Source organism: Macaca thibetana, chromosome 13 (assembly GCF_024542745.1).
Source record: "Macaca thibetana thibetana isolate TM-01 chromosome 13, ASM2454274v1, whole genome shotgun sequence".
Taxonomy (NCBI): domain Eukaryota; kingdom Metazoa; phylum Chordata; class Mammalia; order Primates; family Cercopithecidae; genus Macaca; species Macaca thibetana.
This window is the reverse complement of record NC_065590.1, coordinates 82510035-82531513: the sequence shown is the minus strand read 5'-3', so window position 1 is coordinate 82531513 and position 21479 is coordinate 82510035. Positions and strand designations below refer to the sequence as shown.

At 41.2% G+C, this 21479-nt stretch overlaps 1 protein-coding gene across 9 annotated transcripts in view; it reads left to right on the top strand.

The window, feature by feature from the left end:
* The window catches only part of NCOA1 (nuclear receptor coactivator 1), a 279136-nt gene extending 258240 nt beyond the window's left edge, over positions 1-20896 (top strand). For 6 of the 9 annotated variants that reach the window (XM_050753579.1, XM_050753584.1, XM_050753581.1 and 3 more), the window contains 4 exons: positions 1303-1474; positions 7608-7791; positions 12590-12679; positions 18521-20896. In XM_050753579.1, coding sequence (XP_050609536.1) covers positions 1303-1474; positions 7608-7791; positions 12590-12679; positions 18521-18691 — 617 coding nt within the window. In that variant the 3' untranslated portion in view covers positions 18692-20896. Of the gene's footprint in view, positions 1-1302; positions 1475-7607; positions 7792-12589; positions 12680-18378; positions 18436-18520 lie in introns of all 9 variants that reach the window. The other 3 variants (XM_050753587.1, XM_050753588.1, XM_050753585.1) reach the window with 3 other exon arrangements.
* Positions 20897-21479: the final 583 nt, after the last annotated feature.

Here is a 21479-nt window from a genome sequence, read left to right as displayed (position 1 = left end):
TGACAGTCTTGCTCTGTCACCCAGGCTGGTGTGCAGTGGCACGATCTCGTCTCACTGCAACCTCTGCCTCCCAGGTTCAAGCCATTTTCATGCCTCAGGCTCCCAAGTAGCTGAGATAACAGGCATTTTTGTATTTTTAGTAGCGACAGGGTTTCTCATGTTGGCCAGGCAGGTCTCAAATTCCTGACTTCGGGTGATCCACCCACCTCGGCCTCCCAAAGTGCTGGGATTACAGACATGAGCCACTGCACCTGGCCACACATGGCTTTTTCTTAGCTATTTTTTTCCTTTTCAAGTTTAATTTACGGCCAGGCGCGGTGGCTCACGCCTGTAATCCCAACACTTTGGGAGGCCGAGGCAGGTGGATCACCTGAGGTCAGGAGTTCGAGACCAGCCTGGCCAACATGGTGAAACCCCATCTCCTCTGAAAATACAAAAATTAGCCAGGCGCGATGGCAGGCACCTGTAATCCCAGCTACTCAGGAGGCTGAGGCAGGAGAATTGCTTGAACCCAGGAGGCGGAGGTTGCAGTGAGCCAAGATCGTGCCAGTGCACTCCAGACTAGGTGACAGAGCAAGACTCCATCTCGGGGGGCGGGGGGGGGAGTTTAATTAACTACACAAGTAATTCATCATGTATGTTCATACATATTTTTACACTTAAAAATTCATATAAGTGGCCGGGCGCGGTGGCTCAAGCCTGTAATCCCAGCACTTTGGGAGGCCGAGACGGGCGGATCACGAGGTCAGGAGATCGAGACCATCCTGGCTAACACGGTGAAACCCCGTCTCTACTAAAAAATACAAAAAAACTAGCCGGGCGCGGTGGCGGGCGCCTGTAGTCCCAACTACTCGGGAGGCTGAGGCAGGAGAATGGTGTGAACCCGGGAGGCGGAGCTTGCAGTGAGCTGAGATCCGGCCACTGCACTCCAGCCTGGGCGGCAGAGCGAGACTCCGTCTCAAAAAAAAAAAAAAAAAATTCATATAAGCAAAAAAGAACAGAAACAGATCATATACAATCCTGCTGCACAAATCAACATCTTAGTGAATGGAAAGCATTATTCCAGACTTACATTTATTTATCTATTGGTTTATGCTGAGATTTCTTGCCCTAGTTTAAGATACTAAATTTTTTCCATGCTCTGTTGAATACGATACTTGTAAATATGTTGCCTGACACAAAACAAGGCAAATAAGAAAGTTATTTGTAAATATATTGTGACAGATCATTTCGGGTTTTTTCATTTATGGGGTTAATAAATTTATAGTATATCAACATAAATTAATTTGTGTCAATTTACAGGAATGGTTCCCCAAGGTGAGGCCAGCTTTGCTCCATCTCTAAGCCCTGGGAGCTCCATGGTGCCGATGCCAATCCCTCCTCCTCAGAGCTCTCTGCTCCAGCAAACTCCGCCTGCCTCCGGGTATCAGTCACCAGACATGAAGGCCTGGCAGCAAGGAGCAATAGGAAACAAGTAAGGGGGCAGTTTTTATATATGAGCATCCTTGATACTGTGATACATCCCTGATACTGATAAATGCTACAATGCTTGAACCTCAGGAACATTATGCAAAGTGAAAGAAGGCCGGACACAAAAGGCCACATATGGTTACATTTATATGACGTTTCCCCGTTTATATGTGGAGACAGAAAGCCCCACATAAGAACAGCCATGTTTTCATGGGCTGATTGTATTCACAGGATAAGTAGATTATTGGCTACTTCCATTTGCATAATGGAAAGAACTAAATTTTATATTATCAGCAAAGAAAAATTATTTTTAAATCTTATAAGTATCAAGTCACTTCTAAGGCAAATTTGTGTGCCAACAGTACAGAAAAGAGATTTAGTGTCCCCAACCTTTCCATCCTAACCTGAGCACATGTCAGAATATGATGAGCTCACAGCAGTAACAGCTTCCCTGGGACAGACATAGAAATGGGTACTTTTTAAAAAGTTTTTCTTTATAAGAACACTTTAAAATCTTATAAATCTGAAACCAAGAATGGCAAATGTCAGAATTCAATAGAGCTGAGTAGTGGGCACACAAGTTTCACTTTTCCCGGTGTATTTAAAGACTTTATAACAATAACAAAAGTTTTTAAGGCTTACCCCTTTTTAATCTCTAGATTTTTAGTGACCTTGACTTACCCATCTTGCTTAGAATTATCTCACTAAAGTCTTTTTTTTTTTTTTTCCAAATCCCGGCTGCTGAACTTTTCACACATCACTTTGAGTTTTATAAGGATTTTAATTTGGTTGTGTCTTAGCTCTAATGACAGGGAAGCTGTCTGATCTGACAACATAATAAGTAAGGCAGTTAAAGTTGAAAACACAAGACTATATTCTTCTAAAGTTCATTGAAAGGTGAGAGAAAATCTTCATGTTAGAGAACTGTGTAAGTCCCAATGAAGACCATGTATAAATTAGGTAGAAATGGAACCGTATCTGTAATATAAGAGGAATTTAGTCTCCTAATGTATTCCAATCCCAACTTCCTAAACTCACTCTGGATTTTGTGGCCCATCATTATAATCACTACCTTATAGGCACTCTGACTCCCTTGCCCAGCTCTCCCTCTGTTGCACTTATGCCTGGCAAAATTCTCCCTAATGAAATCCAACTAAACTCTTACTTTGTACCTCCATCTAATCATCGAAATATGGCTTGGGGAAAAAAAAACAGTCATGCTGACATGTCTCAATAACCTATTTCTCTGCTCCCCTTTACAGTTAAATTCCTTAAAAGATGATACTCTATCCACTTCCCCTACTCCTACTCCTTGTTGAACTAATCAGGCTTTCATTCCTATCATTCCACAAAAAAGTGTCCTTGTCAAGATAGTTAAATGTCCTCTTCAGTGCCAAAAGCAATGCTCATCAGTAGCATTTGACATATTTGAGCATTATTCTTTCTTGAAGCTCTTCATTTGGTTTCTAGAACAACTCTCTCGAGAAAAGTGACTCTCCTCCTATCACTTAGTCTCCTTTAGGATCTTTCTCATCTCCATGACCTCCATTTGAGGGCCCCAGAGTTGATTCTAGGACCTCTTCCCCATACCCACTCCCTCCTTTGGTTACATCACCCATCTTACTATTGTCAATGCCTGTTTCTATATTTGACTCCCAAATTTAAACCTCCAGTGCAGATGGCTTTCCTGAACACCATACTGTATATCCAGCTGCCCAACCAATATCTCCACTTACAAATCTAATAGGCATCTTACACTTAACATGATGAAAACTAAAGTGATATTTTCACCAGACCTGCTCCTCTGGGTTACTTTTTCCCATTTCAGTAAATGACAACTCCATGTTCCACTTGTCCAGAAGAAAAGTCTTTCTCTTTCTCACATCACATCAGCAAATCATGTCAGCTTCTTAACACCTCTCTCTTCTTACCAATTCCACTTGTGCACCTTAGTGCAAGCCACAATCATCTTTTCCCTGGACCATTCCAGTAACTTCCTCTCCTGCTTCCACCCTTGTTGCACCATCATTTAATCTCCACATGGTAGCCAGAGCCATGCTTTTAAAACGTGAGGCAAAGTATGTCAGTCCTTTACGCACAACTCATCCAGTAGCACCCCATCTTACTCAAAATACAGAATAGGGCCCGTAAAACTCCACATCATCTTGTTCCTGGATACCTCTCTGATCCCATCTGTTATTCTCACTGCTCACTCTGCCACACTGGCTTCCTTTTATCCTTCTGCTCCTCAGATGTGCTAAGTACACTGCAAACTCAGGATGTTTGCATTTTTTAATCTCTCTGCTGGAATGTTCTTCCCTCAGTGGCCACATGGTTTGTCTCTCACACTTCAAGTCTTTCCTTAAATGTCACTTTGTTAGAAACAGACGTTAAATGTCACCTTATTACACTTCCCTGGCTATCATTTATGAAATAATAGCATTTTCTACCCCTGGCGCCTCCTTTCCATTCTTTTTTTTTTTTTTTTTATAGTGATTAACACCTGTTATATAACACATATAGTGTTATATACTATAACAGACTATACTGTGCGATAGTCTATTTATTTGTGATTTTTCTTCTCCATCTAGAATATGAGCATCATAAGAGCAAGAACTATATTTTGTATTACTTCTGTGTCTCCATCGTCTGGAATAGGGAGGCCCTTTATCTACATCTGTTGAATAAATGAGTGCAAATACTCCCTAAGTCAATGTCTTGGATTCAGATTCAAATATGGATGTAGGTTTTTGTTGTATTTTAGTAGTTTTTGCAAACTTTGACTTTCCAGATCATTTGGGAAAGAAAACAGTTACCATCAACTCTTGAAACACTCACACTTGTTCATTTGGTTCATATGCAGAAGTTTATTAGTCAACATAAGCATTGTGTATTAGCGTATATCACCTGGAGACGGTGACCGCTCACTATCTCTGTCACACAACGCAAGATACCATGAGGAACACTGAAAACCCCTGCTGCCAATTAACGAAGAATCTAGTTGGTGAGGGGGCAGGTCAGAGAGAATCAAAACATGAAACGGTCAGAGAACCATTAAGTAGAATGATGTAATAGAGTTCAGAGGTAGTACAATGTAATTCTTTTTCCTTATCTCTCTGGTGGCAAGAGAAAGAAATGGTTAAACAAACGTGTGTGTCCTAGAACTGGGTAGTGCTTCTGTGTAAGGCTGGTTGATGGGAGAATCCCATTGCTTATTAGCATTTTAAAGGATAAGAAGTCCTGTTGTTTAACCTTTTGTTTCTCAGACTTATTAGACCAGGGACTCCCCTGCTTGTTAATACCTGTAATATCTGTGGAACCCACTCTGGGTCAGAGTATTCATCCTTCTCTTTTTCCCATCATTTAGTGACTACCAAAGACCTAGTGCTACCCTGAGAAAACTGTGATAGCTGCTACAAAGCAGACAGGAAAGCAGAGTGAGGAAGAGGGCCTGTGAGTGTTGGACTTTAGGTGCCAGTGAACCCAGATGTCTTTCTAGGACCTGGGACAGTGGTTGCAGCTGCAGAAGAGCTTGGTCTTCTTCCCTTAATGGAAGATGCCAAAATGGAACTATTGGCAGGAGCAATTTGAAAGAACTTAAACTAATATACAGTCCCAAATATTAATTTGAAAGGATATTAAGCCCTAAATTTTTTTCCATAAGTATGACATCATTGCAGTCCTTGAAGCTTCCACATGCATTAACTTACATAGCTTTGCTCCTCCACAGTGGTGACTTATGTATCAATTGACAAATGAGTACTGTCTTAGGCAGAAATGTTCTCATTAGAAAATAGGCATAGAGGCTGGGTGCAGTGGCTAATGCCTGTAATCCCAGCACTTTGGGAGGCCGAGGCAGGTGGATCACCTGAGGTCAGGAGTTTGAGACCAGACTGACCCATATGGTAAAACCCGCCTCTACTAAAGAAAAAATAAATAAAAAATTAGCTGGGTGTGGTGGTGCATGCCTGTAATCCTAGCTACTTGGGAAACTGAGGCAGGAGAATCGCTTGAACCCGGGAGGCGGAGGTTACGGTGAGCTAAGATTGCGCCGTTGCACTCCAGCCTGGGCAACAAGAGTAAAACTCCGTCTCTGAAAACAAAAGGCAATAGACATAGATTAATAGGCTTTTTTCTCACCTTTAGTTGTAGGAACACTGCCCCACAAGCATACACACTGTGCAGACATTAATGGTCCACAGGTGTATTATTGACTATTTCCTAGGCATATAATTTTCTGTGGGCATCTGTGTTTTATAATTACTTGGGGGAAAATTCTGTACTTTTCTTCAGACATGATAAATAGGCTGTTTCTTGGCCTGTCAATGCAGTATGATTACCTTAGTCTACTAGAAACTGTAAATGTCAGTATATCCTTCTTAACACTAAGAGCTGGCAAGGAATAGATAAACTATTGATGGGGAAAATTATTTTTAAAATCAAATTCTATAGAATTAACATTAAAATAGGTGGAATTTTACCAGCAGTTTATTGTTAACAATTAATATATAATCATAAAATATTTGGTGTTTATAGAACTTAGGAAAGACAGAATTAATATCATTATCCTTTAGATTTGTATATCTGTATCACTGAAAATTTTCAGGGTTCAAATACAAAGTGTCAAGTTGAATTTACGTGGAGTTTATTGCTTACTATTCTACTTCCTAATAGAGACTGATTTTACAGTTGAGATCTTTGGCATAACAACAGTCCAGAACTTGGCCGTGAAGAAGGAAGTCAATAAAACAGGCTCTCTGAAAAACATAAGTGCTTACGTATTTTTCTTCCTAGAAAAGACATGAAGCTATGTTCAGGCCTGGTAAGACCTTGGAAGTCTTTAAAAGGATTGAATTTGCCACCTAAAAACATTTGGTTATATACATCTGGTTTCCTCTTAATTTGTAGCATATTGAAAGCGACCACAAGCTAAAACATTGAGAAGTGACAACAAGCTAGGATATTGAATAAAGGCTCTCAAATTTTAGTGTGCCTGAGTAGTTAAAGATGGATCTTTCTATTCTCACCCCTGGAAAATGTGATTCACCAGGGTTTGAGTAAAACCTGGGAGTCTTGATTGTCAATGAGTCCCAGGGTATTCTCTTGTAGATTATCTCTGCACTACACTTCAAAAAATTTATGCCACTTCACTGGCACAGATACAATAAAACCAATTAGTAGGAAACAATCTGAACTGCACCATTTGACAGCACCAAATAATAACCCATGCCATACTTCATTTATTCATCAGGTATTTACTGAGTGCCTGCTATATGTCACGTGTTAATAGAGACAAGAAATACGTGGAACAAGATACCATCATTCCCCTGAAGTATTAAGTGTAAGAGGCTATACAAGCAAATACAATATAAGGATGCTGTCTTTGAATCATTCATTCCTGTGCTAATTCATTCAGTGAACATTTGTTGAAGATCCATATATATATATATATATATATGCCAGACACTTTGCTCAAATAGGACATTCTCTGTTTAGATAGGTAAATGTCAGTTACCTAGAAGATTTACTTACATGGAAAACTTACTTTCTTAATTATTTACATGATTGCAGCCTATCATCTCTGATATTATGCCAGATAATTGTTACTTAAAATGAGTTCTTTTCAGTTATTTAATCCCTTTTGTAGACTTCAGAATGTATCTGAATTATATTAATTTTTATATATTTTAAGAAGATACAGTTGGCCGGGCGCGGTGGCTCAAGCCTGTAATCCCAGCACTTTGGGAGGCCGAGACGGGCGGATCACGACGTCAGGAGTTCGAGACCATCCTGGCTAACACGGTGAAACCCCGTCTCTACTAAAAAATACAAAAAACTAGCCGGGCGAGGTGGTGGGCGCCTGTAGTCCCAGCTACTCGGGAGGCTGAGGCAGGAGAATGGCGTAAAAACCCGGGAGGCGGAGCTTGCAATGAGCTGAGATCCGGACACTGCACTCCAGCCTGGGCGACACAGCAAGACTCCGTCTCAAAAAAAAAAAAAAAAAAAAAAAAAAAAAGAAGATACAGTCATGCTTGCAATTTACGGATGTAACGTATTTTATTTGGAAACAGGATCTAGTCACATTATCCCTTGTTCATGATCAGTGGATGTAATCTGGATTGTTTTTGAGTTTACAGTGTGTTCAGTCAAGCTGTCCAGAACCAGCCCACACCTGCACAGCCAGGAGTATACAACAACATGAGCATCACCGTTTCCATGGCAGGTGGAAATACGAATGTTCAGAACATGAACCCAATGATGGCCCAGATGCAGATGAGCTCTTTGCAGATGCCAGGAATGAACACTGTGTGCCCTGAGCAGGTAAGTGGCACAGCTGGCACACTTGCCACACTACATCACAGTTCATTATTCTGAGGAAAATCAGGTATGTTGACAGTTACTCATCAGAAACAGCCACACTTCTTTATTTATTCTTTCCCACTAACTTTTAATAATTACTGGCTCTTAAGATACACAATGAAAAATTTTGACAGACTTTTTTTTTTTTTTTTTTTTTTTTTTTGAGATGGTATCTCACTTTGTCACCCAAGCTGGAGTACAGTGGTTCAATTACAGCTCACTGCAGCCTTGACTGCCCAGACTCAAGGGATCTTCCTACCTCAGACTCCTAAGTAGCTGGGACTGCAGGCACATGCCACCCTGCCCAACTAACTTTTTTACTATTTGCAGAAAGAAGGTCTCACTATGTTGCCCAGGCTGGTCTTGAACTCCTGGGCTCAAGCGATCCTCTTATCCCAACCTCCCAAAGTGCTGGGATTACAGGTGTGAGCCACTACTCCTGGGCCTTGACAGACTTTATAAATAAGATTTTAGTTTCATGAGATTTTTAGTTTTTTAGATTTATTAAACAGTACATGGCTGGACGTGGTGGCTCATGCCTATAATCCCAGCACTTTGGGAGGCCAAGGCAGATGGATCACAAGGTCAGGAGTTTGAGACCAGCCTGGCCAACACGGTGAAACCCCATCTCTACTAAAAAAAAAAATACAAAAATTAGCTGTGCATGGTGGCATGCACCTGTAATCCCAGCTACTCGGGAGGCTGAGGCATGAGAATTGCTTGAATCCGGGAGGCAGAGATGCAGTGGGCTAAGATTGCGTCACTGCACTCCAGCCTGGGCAACAGAGCAAGACTCTGTCTCAAACAAAAACAAACAAACAAAAAAACAGTACATGTAATATATTGTCTTGGAATACTCCCTTATATTTTGAACACATTTTCTTCATTTCTACCTTTTTTAATTCAGTAAGCATTTATTCAGTACTTACTGTGTACAAAGATAGCCTTGTACATGCATATGTACAAGTTGGAGAAGACACAACATGAACAAAGGGTCATTTTAATCATAGGACAAAACAAGTGTGTTAAGAGATGGGTCATACGTGTTTCTGTCAGATGAGGAGTGTATGCACAGTTGACTACTGAGGGCTTAAAAGAAAAAAGCCCTGATCAAAAAAGCCATTATGAAAAAGTTGCCTAAACAGAATAGAAAAAAAACATTCAAGATTGGTTATCACAGCATGACCTAGGCAGGATAGGGGTTGAAAGCCTAATTAATGTTAAGGGGATATTTGTGTTATATTTAGAGAAGTAATGTGGTACTTTTTGGATATGTTTCTTGCCATCTAAGTGTGTGGAATTTATCCTGGAGCCTCTTACAGATTTTTAGAAGAGAATGACTAAATTCAAAACGATATTTAAGATTATTGGAATAACTCCCTATAGTTGCTATTCTCGTTATTCGTATCGGTAACCACATAGTACACCATAGTAAGTAGGCTGTTACCATGCAGCCATCATTTATAGCAAATCATAAAAATATATAAACACTGATTACCCTTTTTATCTTCAAGTGATATAATATACACCTCTATACATGAGGTGATGTAATATATGTATGTATAGAGGTATAATATAATGTATAGAGGGGTATATAATGTATAGCACCTCATTACAGTTTATTTCTATTTTGTCCCTCCTGTGCTACTGTCATCATACATATTATATCTATATATGTTCTATTCCCTGCAGTTTATTATTTTTTTCTTTAGTCAATTATAAATTATAAGTTTATAAATTCTACTTATAAATTTATAAATTAGGCCGGGCGCGGTGGCTCAAGCCTGTAATCCCAGCACTTTGGGAGGCCGAGACGGGCGGATCACGAGGTCAGGAGATCGAGACCATCCTGGCGAACACGGTGAAACCCCGTCTCTACTAAAAAATACAAAAAACTAGCTGGGCGAGGTGGCGGGCGCCTGTAGTCCCAGCTACTCGGGAGGCTGAGGCAGGAGAATGGCGTAAACCCGGGGGGCGGAGCTTGCAGTGAGCTGAGATCCGGCCACTGCACTCCAGCCCGGGCGACAGAGCCAGACTCCGTCTCAAAAAAAAAAAAAAATTTATAAATTAATTATAAACTATAATTGACTAAAGAAAATTTAAATAAAACCTTTTTTTATATTTACCCACATAGTCACCACTTTCAATTTTCTGCATTCCTTTTTGTAGTTCTAAATTTCCATGTGGTATTATTTTCCTTCTGCCTAAGGGTCTTGCTTTAACTTTTTTTTTTTTTTTTTTTTTTTTTTTTTGAGATGGAGTCTCGCTCTTTAGCCCAGGCTGGAGTGCAGGGGCGTGATCTCAGCTCACTGCAACCTCCACCTCCCAGGTTCAACCGATTCTCCTGCCTCAGCCTCCCAAGTAGCTGGGACTACAGGTGCCCGCCATCACGCCTGGCTAATTTTTTTGTGTGTATTTTTAGTAGAGATGGGGTTTCACTGTGTTAGCCAGGATGGTCTCAATCTCCTGACATCATGTTCCGCCTGCCTCAGCCTCCCAAAGGTGTGAGCCACCGCGCCCGGCCTTGCTTTAACATTTTTATAGTGCAGGCCTGCAGCTAATGAGCTTTTCTATGTCTGAAAAAGTCTTTCACCTTCATCTTTGAATGTTCTTTTCCCTAAACTCTAGCTTGGCAGTTTCAGCTTTCAGTACTTTAAAGATGTTGGTCCACTACAGTATTGCTGATGAGATATCTGCTGTCATTTTATCTTTGTTCTTCCATATATGATTGATGTTTTTCCCTGTCTAGCTGATTTTTAAGATTTTTCTCTCCCCCACTGGTTCTAAGTAATTTGCTTATGATATGCTTTGGTGTATTTTGTTCATATTTCTTATTCTTGGGGTTCATTGAGCTTCTTGATTCATGACCATATAATTTTCACTAAATTTTGGAAAAAATTTTTGTTGTCATTTTTTGGTTTTTTATGGTTTTTTTGAGACAGAGTCTCACTCCATCACCCAGGCTGGAGTGCAGTGGCGCAGTCTCCACTCACTGCAACCTCCACCTCCTGGGTTCAAGCAGTTCTCCTGCCTTAGCGTTCTGAGTAGCTGGGACTACAGGGGTGCACCACCACACCCAGCTAATTTTTGTATTTTTAGTAGAGATGGGACTTTGCCATGTTGGCCAGACTGGTCTCAAACCCCTGACCCAAGATGATCCACCCACCTCGGCCTGCCAAAGTGCTGGGATTATAGGCGTGAGCCACCACGCCCAGCCAAATTTTGGAAAATATTGATCATTATTTCCTCAAAAAATTTTTGTCACCATCCTCACTCCTCTCCTTCAGAGACTTCAATTGCGTGTATAATAGGACACTTGAAATTGTCTCACATTCACTGATTCTCTAGGTTTAGGGGGCTTTGGGGCAGTGGGATGAGGTTCAGTTATTTTTTTCTTTGATTTTAGAACATTTATATTACTGTAGCTTCAGGTCCACTAATTTTTTCTTTTGCAATATCTAATCTGTTTATCCAGTGTATTTTTCATCTCAGACACAGCAGTTTTCATATGTAGCAGTCATATTTGGATCCTTCTTATATCTTCCATATCTCCAACATATTTTTCATATCTGTTCAGTCTTTCCTCTTGTTTCTTAAACAAATGGAATATGGTTGTTACAGTAAATGTCCTGATATTTCTCACCTATCAGTTCTATTATCAGCATCATTTTTGAATTGATTTCAGTTGACTTTCCTTTTCATTATGCATCATATTTTTCTGCCTCTTTGCATGCCTGGTAATTTTTTATTGGATGCCAGATGAATTTTACCTTGTTTATATTCCTACAAATACTCTTGAGCTTTGTTCTAGGAAATGGTTAGATTACTTGGAAAGTTTGATCCTTGCTTTTTTGTTTACTGTGACCAAAGCAGTATTTTTTCTAGGACTAATTTTAACCTTACCACCAAGGTAAAGCTATTCTAATATGCTACATGATACTACGTGAATTATGATGTTTTCCACTCTGGGGGGTGAAATCAGGGCCTATTCCCAGCCCTGTGGAGACTGCGGGAATTGTTCCGTGTCATCTATTCAGGTGATTCTTTCCCCTGCCTCTATAAGCTGATTAGTACTGAGCTGCAGACTTGAGAGCCACTGCAGATCTATTCCAGAACTCTCTCTGATATTCTGCTCTGAGGATTCTAGCTGCATCCCCTTAACTCAGGGAGCCTGCCAGCCGCTGCCTGGGTTCCCTTTCTCCATGATACAGCCGGAAGTACGCTCCAGGCAATAGGCTGGGCAGTTGCCACAGTAGGGACTGCTGATCACTGTCCTTCATTGCCTTTGTCTAATGTCTTAAGTGCCTTTGTTTCACATGTTTTGTCTGTTTTTTTAGCTGATTGAGGCAGGAGGATAAGTCAGATCCCTGTTACTAAATCTTGACCAAAGTGTGAGTCTATCACCAATTAACATATGTATGTGTGAATTAACTTTTTATTAAAGTATCATATATAAGAATATAGAGAAAAGTGTACAACTCAATGGATTTTCACAAAGTGAACACACCTGAGTACCACTCAGATCAAGAAACAGAATGTCATCAGTACTCCAGAGGTTCTCCTTGTGTCCCTTACACACTCTCCACCCCGACATGGGGAACTACTATCCTGACTTGTAACAACACAGTTAATTGCTAAGCTTTTCATTTTTGCTGTGCTGCTCTTACTTTTCTGTCAGTGAGATTGTTTTTCATTGAAGAATTTGGTTTTCAGCTTAAACAACTAGCTTGTAATTTGATCTTATATTTATCTTTAATAGATAAACGATCCCACACTGAGACACACAGGCCTCTACTGCAACCAGCTCTCATCTACTGACCTTCTCAAAACAGAAGCAGATGGAACCCAGGTCAGTAAGGAAATTCTAAGCCCAGAGCTGTCAAATGTACTCTAGATACACAGAGGATTGTGTAGCATCATTAAGAGCCTGACCTTGGGAGTCAGACCTGGATGTGAGTCCTGGCTCTGTTCTTAGCCGTGTCGTCCTGGGCATGTTATGGAGCTTTCCTGAGCTGCTGTATAACCACAGAACTAACATGACACCTGCTTATAGGATTGTTGAGAGGATTCAATGAGATCAGTTCAGATAGTTTAACTCAGTGCTTAGGATAAAGTGATCACAAATGATGGCCACTAATTGTTATTTTGTAAATAAGCACAGTGCTAAAAACTCATCTGTAATCAGAGTACCTCAGAAGATCTCAGTAAATTCAGACAAAACAGAGTGCCTGATGTATACTTCACCTCCTAAGAAGTATGTTTCAAAACAGCATAAACAGCAAGGGTGGCCACTTTCCTATATTAACCTAATTTAGAAATTTTGGAGGAAGGGCTTAATTCACTTTTGTAACTTTGGTTGAACTTTAGTCTCTGTCTCTCTTTTTTTTTTTTTTTTTTTTTTTTTTTTTGAGACGGAGTTTCGCTCTTTTGCCCAGGCTGGAGTGAAGTGGCGTGATGTTGGCTCACTGCAACCTCTGCCCCCTGAGTTCAATCGATTCTCCTGCCTCAGCCTCCCAAGTAGCTGGGATTATAGGCACCCGCCACCATGCCCGGCTAATTTTTTGTATTTTCAGTAGAGACGGGTTTTCACCATTTTGACCAGGCTGGTCTCGAACTCCTGACCTAAGGTGATCCACCACACCAGGTCGAACTTTAGTCTCTTAATAAACATGTTTAACACAGGGATTATGCCACAGATGGCAATAGGAAGACACACAATATATGTTCCATCAGCATTAGGTGAACTGTGGGGAGAAGTGAGGAAAGGAAACTTCATTTGTGAAATGCTTGTGGTTTGCCAGGCACTGTGCTATGCACTGTATGCATTATCTCATTTAAGCCTCACTGTAACCCTATGAACGAGGTAGTATTCCTTTTCTTCACAGATGAAGAAACTGAACATGAAGAGGTTTAACTACATGTACCATTCACAGTGCTAGGAAGAGGAAGAGCTGAGGTTCAAACCCAGGTCTTTCTACTGCCAGAGTCCACACTGTTTCTGCCATACCAGTTAGGGACTCCTGAAAGATAAAACACATCAATATATGCACATAAACTGTCACTTAACCAAAGAAGGCAAATTATTAAATTTGTTACAAGTAATGAAGCATAAGCATTCAAAGAAAGGAGAAATTGCTGAGATGGTCAGAAGAGCATTTTTGCAAGAGATTGAGCTGAACTGAGCCTTGAAGGACAGTTACCAAGGCAAAGAGAAGGAAAAGGATATGGTAGTTGTTGGAGGCTGGTGCAGACGTAGATTGAGAAGTAGAAGGAACTGGAAGTAGAGGCCACAGAAACAGGGAAATAGTAATATCTTAGCATAGTCCTGGGAAACCAAATCAACTAAAGGTAAAGGGTTTATCATAACTATTCATAGGAATTAAAATTGGTAAAGTGGCTTGGGGAAAATTTCCAGAGGCCTTGAATGCTAAACTAAGGGATTTGGATTCAACCCTGTGGACAGAAGAGTCATCCCTGAAAGGGAACATCGATAGAAGTCCTAGCGTAGACTTCATCTTGGGAAGAAGGTGAAGGAAGATGTATTGGCCAGTTGAGAAGGACAAAGATTAGAAGACTGGGTTCACAGTCTAAGCATTAGGAAATAGGACCTGAGTCCTCTCAAGGTAAAGAGAAGGCATTTTGGCCGGGTGCGGTGGCTCACACCTGTAATCCCAGCACTTTGGAAGGCTGAGGCAGGCAAATCATTTGAGGTCAGGAGTTTGAGACCAGCCTGGCCAACATACAGAAACCCTGTCTAAAAATACAAAAATCAGCCAGGCTTGGTGGTGGGCACCTGCAGTCCCAGCTGTTCAGGAAGTTGAGGCGGGAGAATCACTTGAACCCGCAGGCAGAGGTTGCAGTGAGCCAAGATCACACCACTGCACTCCAGCCTGGGTGACAGAGGGAGACTTCCACTCAAAAAAAAAAGAAAAGAAAAAGAAGAGAGAAGGCATTTTAAGATCTGGGAGCTGGGCGCGGTGGCTCATGCCTGTAATCCTAGCACACTTTGGGAGGCCGAGGCAGGCAGATCACAAGGTCAGGAGATCGAGACCATCCTGGCCAACATGGTGAAAACCCCGTCTCTACTAAAAATACAAAAAAAAATTAGCCAGGTGTGGTGGCGGCACCTGTAGTCCCAGCTACTCGGAGGCTGAGGCAGGAGAATGGCGGGAACCCGGGAGGCGGAGCTGGAAGTGAGCCTAGATTGTGCCATTGCACTCCAGCCTGGGCGACAGAGCGAGACTCCATCTCACAAAAAAAAAAAATCGAGGAATGAAGAGTCTTCATTCACCAGGTGTTTGTGAAAGCCTCAAACCCACAGAGACATTACTGGGCAGCTTGACAAATTAGTTACACCCAAACGACCATGTTTTAAAGTTCCAAAGCCCTGCCATGAAACAGTATTTCAACTGAAGTAAAAATTATGCCAGAAAATCTTCAGAGGTTAGGACTCAGCTTTCACATCAATCTTCTCACCTGGAAGAACTGAAGCTTCTTTTGTGTCACACTTTGCGTATCAGAGAAGTCATGACAAATATTAAGAAGTCCTTTGTGGGCTGGTCTAAGACACCTATTTTTAAACTATTTTAAGCAATAGTTTAAAGTGGCTGAAATGGGTTTTAGAGTTTGTTTAGTCTTTTCAGTTTTCTCTAATTTCAATAATACACTTTTTTTTTTTTTTTTTTTTTTGAGATGGAGTCTTGCTTTGTCGTTGCCCAGGCTGGAATGCAGTGGCGCAATCTCGGCTCACTGCAGTCTCCGCCTCCCAGGTTCAAGTGGTTCTCCAGCCTCAGCCTCCCAAGTAGCTAGAATTACAGGTGTCTGCCACCACACCCAGCTAATTTTTGTATATTTTTAGTAGAGACGGGGTTTCACCATGTTGGTCAGGCTGGTCTTGAACACCTGACCTCAGGTGATCCGCCCGCCTCGGCCTCCCAGAGTGCTGGGATTACGGGTGTGAGCCACTGTGCCCGGCCAATACACTTTTTTTTTTTTTTTTTTTTTTTTTTTGAGACAGAGTCTCGCTCTGCCGCCCAGGCTGGAGTGCAGTGGCGTGATCTTGGTGGCTCACTGCAAGCCCCGCCTCCCGGGTTCACGCCATCTCCTGCCTCAGCCTCCTGAGTAGCTGGGACTACAGGATGGTCTCGCCCGCCACCCGCCCATCTCGGCCTCCCAAAGTGCTGGGATTACAGCCACCGCGCGGCTAGTTTTTTTTGTAGTTTTTTAGTAGAGACGGGGTTTCACTGTGTCAGCCAGGATGGTCTCTATCTCCTGACCTCGTGATCCGCCCGTCTCGGCCTCCCAAAGTGCTGGGATTACAGGCTTGAGCCACCGCGCCCAGCCACACTTTTTTAATTTATTTGAGACAAGGTCTTACTCTGTTGCCCAGGCTAGAGTACAGTGGCACCTTCACAGCTCACCGCAGCCCCAATCTCCCAGGCTCAAGTGATCCCCCCACCTCAGCCTCCTCAGCAGCTGGGACTACAGGCACACACTACCACGCCCAGCTAATTTTTTTAAATTTTTTGTAGAGATGGGTCTCACTATGTTGCTCAGGCAGGTCTCAAACTGCTGGCCTCAAGTGATCCTCCTGCCTCAGCCTCCCAAAGTGATAGAATTAGAGGCATGAGCCTCCATGCCCACCCTAGGCTATCTTTTTAAAAGTTGTATTTTTAAAGAAGCAGAACTTTCTAGTTTGTTTCATCATGCCTTTATCAAGAACTTTTTAAGAATTCGGGTACAAAAACACCTTATGCTCTGCCCCAGTGTTTCATATGTAGAAACATAAACATGAAATTTTATCTGTTGACTTTTTTTAAAATCAATGCCTAAAAAAGAACTATAGTTTGTGATCATGTGAAGTTTCAGTGGTAGAATTTTCTTTCTGTTGTGGCCAGTCATGAAATCTCTACTTGCTCCAGTGTTTTTGTATTTACCAGACAGCAGCTGGGGAGTGAGTTAGACAGAAATATAAAGACAGATGTACAGAAAGGGAGAAGAAAAAGATGAGGAGAAGAGGACTGGAGGAGTAATGGGACTAGCTGTACTGCAGAACTGGGATAGAATGGGGAGGAGGTAAGGCAGGAGGGAACAAGAAGAGAACCCAAAGAACAGAGGAGTGGGAAGAGGGATGGCAGGAGGAGGTAAGACAGGAGAGAACAGGAAGAGAACCCAGAGAACAGAGGAGCGGGAAGAGGACTGGCAGGGGGATCGTTGACCTAGGAAGAGAGGAAGGCCTGGTGAAGCTCTGGAAGGAAAGAGTCAGAATGAGACGTTACAGACCACAAAGGCAGGGCGAGGGCACAGAGGCAGCTGGAGAGCAGACTGGGTGCGTTGGTGTGTTATAGACACAAGAGAAAGAGCCCAGAGGAGGCAGTAACAAATGGGAGCATATAGGGACTAGAAGCCACATTTGGGAAACTAGGGAAAGGGGAAGAGAAGGAGAGAAAAGCAGTGCAAATCTAACTAGAGATTTGATTCCTTAGGCACTAGGAAAGCTCAGCTTGGGGGCCGTCTGCCTCATCTGAGAGGGAGGAAAGTGGAGCTGTAAATGGATTAAGAGGATAGGAGACCAGGGGACAGACTGATGTCCAAATTTGATGCATATGACATTTGACATTTGGCTAATGAAGGTTGATGGAAAACAACTTTTATTCAATTAGGATAGAAAAGTTTTCAAAAAAGCTGAGTGTAACTAGCATGAATTAGTGATAAATGACAAAAAAAAAAATACACCACTAATCTAAACTACTTTATGACCTATCAAACAGGAGACACAAGTTTATCAAAAAGTTTGAGACACTTAGATGCCTTAGAAGGCATCTCCGTTCCTGGTCTGGAACATTCACAAGTATGGTATTAGCCTTAATCAGTTCTACGAACAACTTTTTAGTAAGGCTGGTTGGTAAAGACTAACTTCTGGCTTTGTTTTCCCAATAGAATATGCTAGATCTGTGCAACTTTAGACATTTTTAAGGAATAAGTGTATTGTTACTGAAAGTAGTGAAGGGAAAATTCACACTGTTCTCAAGGCTAGTGGACGTACTGTTATTTTTAGCTCATGTGTTTAAATGGATTGTCTGTCGGGAAAAAAGTCAAATATAAAATTGTTCTAATGATAATTTGCTGTTATTCTAAAGCCAATATGTGAAAGAGCTGTGTAATAGTATATTTAAATACTAAAAAATCTTTGGACATTAACCTTAGATGCTGATGTCCTATTGAGTTGTGGTTTCGTTTTGCTAATACTGGTTGAAAGCCCTTAATTTTTCAGTGACGTCATAAAGATTTTCTATCCTACTGAAATCATCCATAGAATGGTTTTAAACCAGTTTTCTAAATATCACATATTTTTTAAAACCTATCACTGGATACCCAGACTCTGAAACTGGGCTTCTCCCAATCTTGGCAACATTAGCAATGATACTCACTTTCAGTATTGATGGCAACCCTATAGGAGGCGTGACCATTCCAATTTTGATTTTATTTTTAAAGTGTGAACTTTCCAGAACCCTGAGCAAAATGAGTGCAGCGATTTTCTTTTTGTAGGACAAGAAGACAGAAGAGTTCTTCTCTGTGGTGACTACAGACTAGAGGAATGCTCTAGTGAGTTTCCACTTCAAGTAGTACCCACTCATAAGCCGGGGGGGCAGACCCTTCTGTCTAAACACATCTTTTATTTGTGTTCCAGCAGGTGCAACAGGTTCAGGTGTTTGCTGACGTCCAGTGTACAGTGAATCTGGTAGGCGGGGACCCTTACCTGAACCAGCCTGGTCCACTGGGAACTCAAAAGCCCACGTCAGGACCACAGACCCCCCAGGCCCAGCAGAAGAGCCTCCTTCAGCAGCTACTGACTGAATAACCACTTTTAAAGGAATGTGAAATTTAAATAATAGACATACAGAGATATACAAATATATTATATATTTTTCTGAGATTTTTGATATCTCAATCTGCAGCCATTCTTCAGGTCGTAGCATTTGGAGCAAAAAAAAAAAAAAAAAAAAAAAAAAAAAAACAGGAGTTTGCTTTTGTCGGGAGATTGAAAGATGTTTTTGTTTCTTTCTTTGTAAAGGCCTTGGATATTGAAAAAATACCAAGGCAGAACAGTTGGACAATCTATTTCTTGAGCCAAATTTAATTATTCTTATTTTTATAATCAGTCATTGGCTTCTTATCTGGATGAAGGCTTTTGGAGGAGAACCAAAACGACAAGTTCCAAGAAGAAGATGAAGCTCCGCCTCCGCCACTCAGTCCCAGCCCTGCCCAGGAAGAAGGGCCTGTGGGGCTTTGCCTGTGCCCGTCCACCAAAGGCTGTCACCTGTCTCGAAATCAGCAGCCCTCCCCATCCCAATCCCAGGCAGCTTGTGTGTACAATCAGCTTCTCTAGCAACTCTGTATCTGTTGGCTTCAAGAGAGTATTTTGCCTCCACATATGTACCCCTTCTCCTTTTTTTAAAGATGGATTTAAACCAAGATGCCTCCAGGAAAGAGGGCGAAATGAGTATATTCACAGAGGAATCCAAAAAATACAGTTTGGGGGAAAATGCAATAATTTTTGATGAGATGGGTGAAGGACAAGAAGTGAGTTCTGTCAATTATTGTAGATACAATATTCTGATTAAATCTGGAAAATAAAAGGCAGCCTGTTTTTTCTGCTTTTATTGTATTAACAGCTGAGGTAGGCTAAAGTTATTTAAAATAAATTTATGATCCAAGTAGCTTATTTTTCCCTTTAAATCTCATTGTAAATATATTTGATTTCTTGTAGAAATTGATTTCCTTCTGTTTAATTTTATGCTTTTATTATACTCTTGATTTTTCTAAATTTGTGTGTGAAATATAACATTGATTGAATTGCAGTTACATTTGGTTAGTAATATTTCATTATTTTAATAACTGTGATGCCATGTATGGATTTACTTTGGGGTTCAAATCAAAATGTCACTGCCAGAAAGAGCTGTTCCAGCTGATCTAGAGCATACTGCCCTAGAGTGTCCCTGGGATCATCTGAACAGAAGTGCACAGGCTACTTGTACAGAGAAAAAATTAATACTCAAAGGAAATCTTCATTTTTTAGATTGACTTTGGGAATTTGAATTTTCATCAGTGCAAATATAAATTTCTCTATCCTGCTCTGAGGCTAATTGGTACCATATTTTCCCTTTGTGTCTTGTCACTCTGCCACATCCCATCTCATCCTGGCCTCTGAGTCAAGAACCCAGTGAACTGACTTTCTAGTTCTAGAAGTTCCGCTGCAAAGCCAGGAAAGCTTGAGAAAGGTATTGTGGAAGAAGCAAAGGTAGACCCCCATCACTGACCTTTGTCTGCATTCCTGGGCCTGTGAATGATGACAGCACCTGACATTCTGCACCAGCTACCTCTGCCTCCATGGCAGAGAAAAGGCCATAAGAACAGTGGAAGAGGAGCATGGACTCAGACTTCAAGGAAGAAGCCATTTCCCCAGGTCCTTCCTTCTGCATCTCATCACCCCTAGTTACAAATAACTCCACTGAACAGCATCTATTCAGAAACTATACCGAATAAAAAGATTGGTGGAAGGGCTCATGTGGTTAGCAACTATGAAACAGAAATAGGACACTCAGTTACAAACATTATCTCCTTTAGTTTTTCAGAAAATGCATCCCTGATTTCATTCATTTCCAGCTTGAAAGCCAGCCATATTATCTAGTCCCTACCAAACTGCTCTAGGAGGTCATTTCCATTTTGTTGGTGATATTTAGACGCGCAGACTGCAGGAAGTTCACCTTTAACTTCAGCATTCCAGATGAAGTTTCCTGACTCAGTGCTTTTGCATAAGGAACTAGAAAAAAAAAAGTGGTAAGGAAAATTGGAGATGCTAACATCCTCCCCCATCCCAACTGCACCTTAAAATATGCATGTCACCTTCAAGGTTTTATAATTGCACTGTTTGTTTTATGTATGTACAGATTAAAATTATTGCTACATTTGAGGAAAATAAAATTGCTTGCTTCTATGTAATTCCTGTCATTCCACAGGAAATTCACTTTTCCAGCTACTGAATAGAATTTGTTTAACAACCTCATGGGTTGCCTCTTCATTTACAGGGAAGAAATGAAATGTATATTCTGCAGAAATCGCCAAAGCCCAAATTAACTAGAGTATTATAAAAGGTTAATAAAGCATCCCTGAAGCCAAAGATCCTCAAAGTCATCCTAATTTGAGCTAGACCATTGAAATTTGAGAAGGTCAAACTGAAGTCATGATAGCAAGCCTTGAGGGGTTCTAACTGTGACATTGTCTGATGATTAAAGACTTCTAGGCCTGCTGTTTCTTAACTCAGAAGATCTGGTCCAGGCAATACTTCATGGCCATAGATGCCATGTCTCTATCAATTATTGTTTTGTTTTGTTTTTTTAATATATCAACATTTATCAATAATCGGTGTTGTCTTACTTGAGGAGTCTCCTTCAATGCGAGAATGCATTTTATAGGAATTAGGGCCCGTTTGTTTTTAAAGCATCCTAAATCCATCAACTTGCCTAAGTAGGACTAGGGTGTAAGAGTTACAGAGGAAAGAAATGCAGCTCAACAGTTAAAGACAGATTTATTTTAGAGAAAATAAACCTGAGAGGGGCTTCTGGCTGATTTCCATCAGGAGTGCTTTC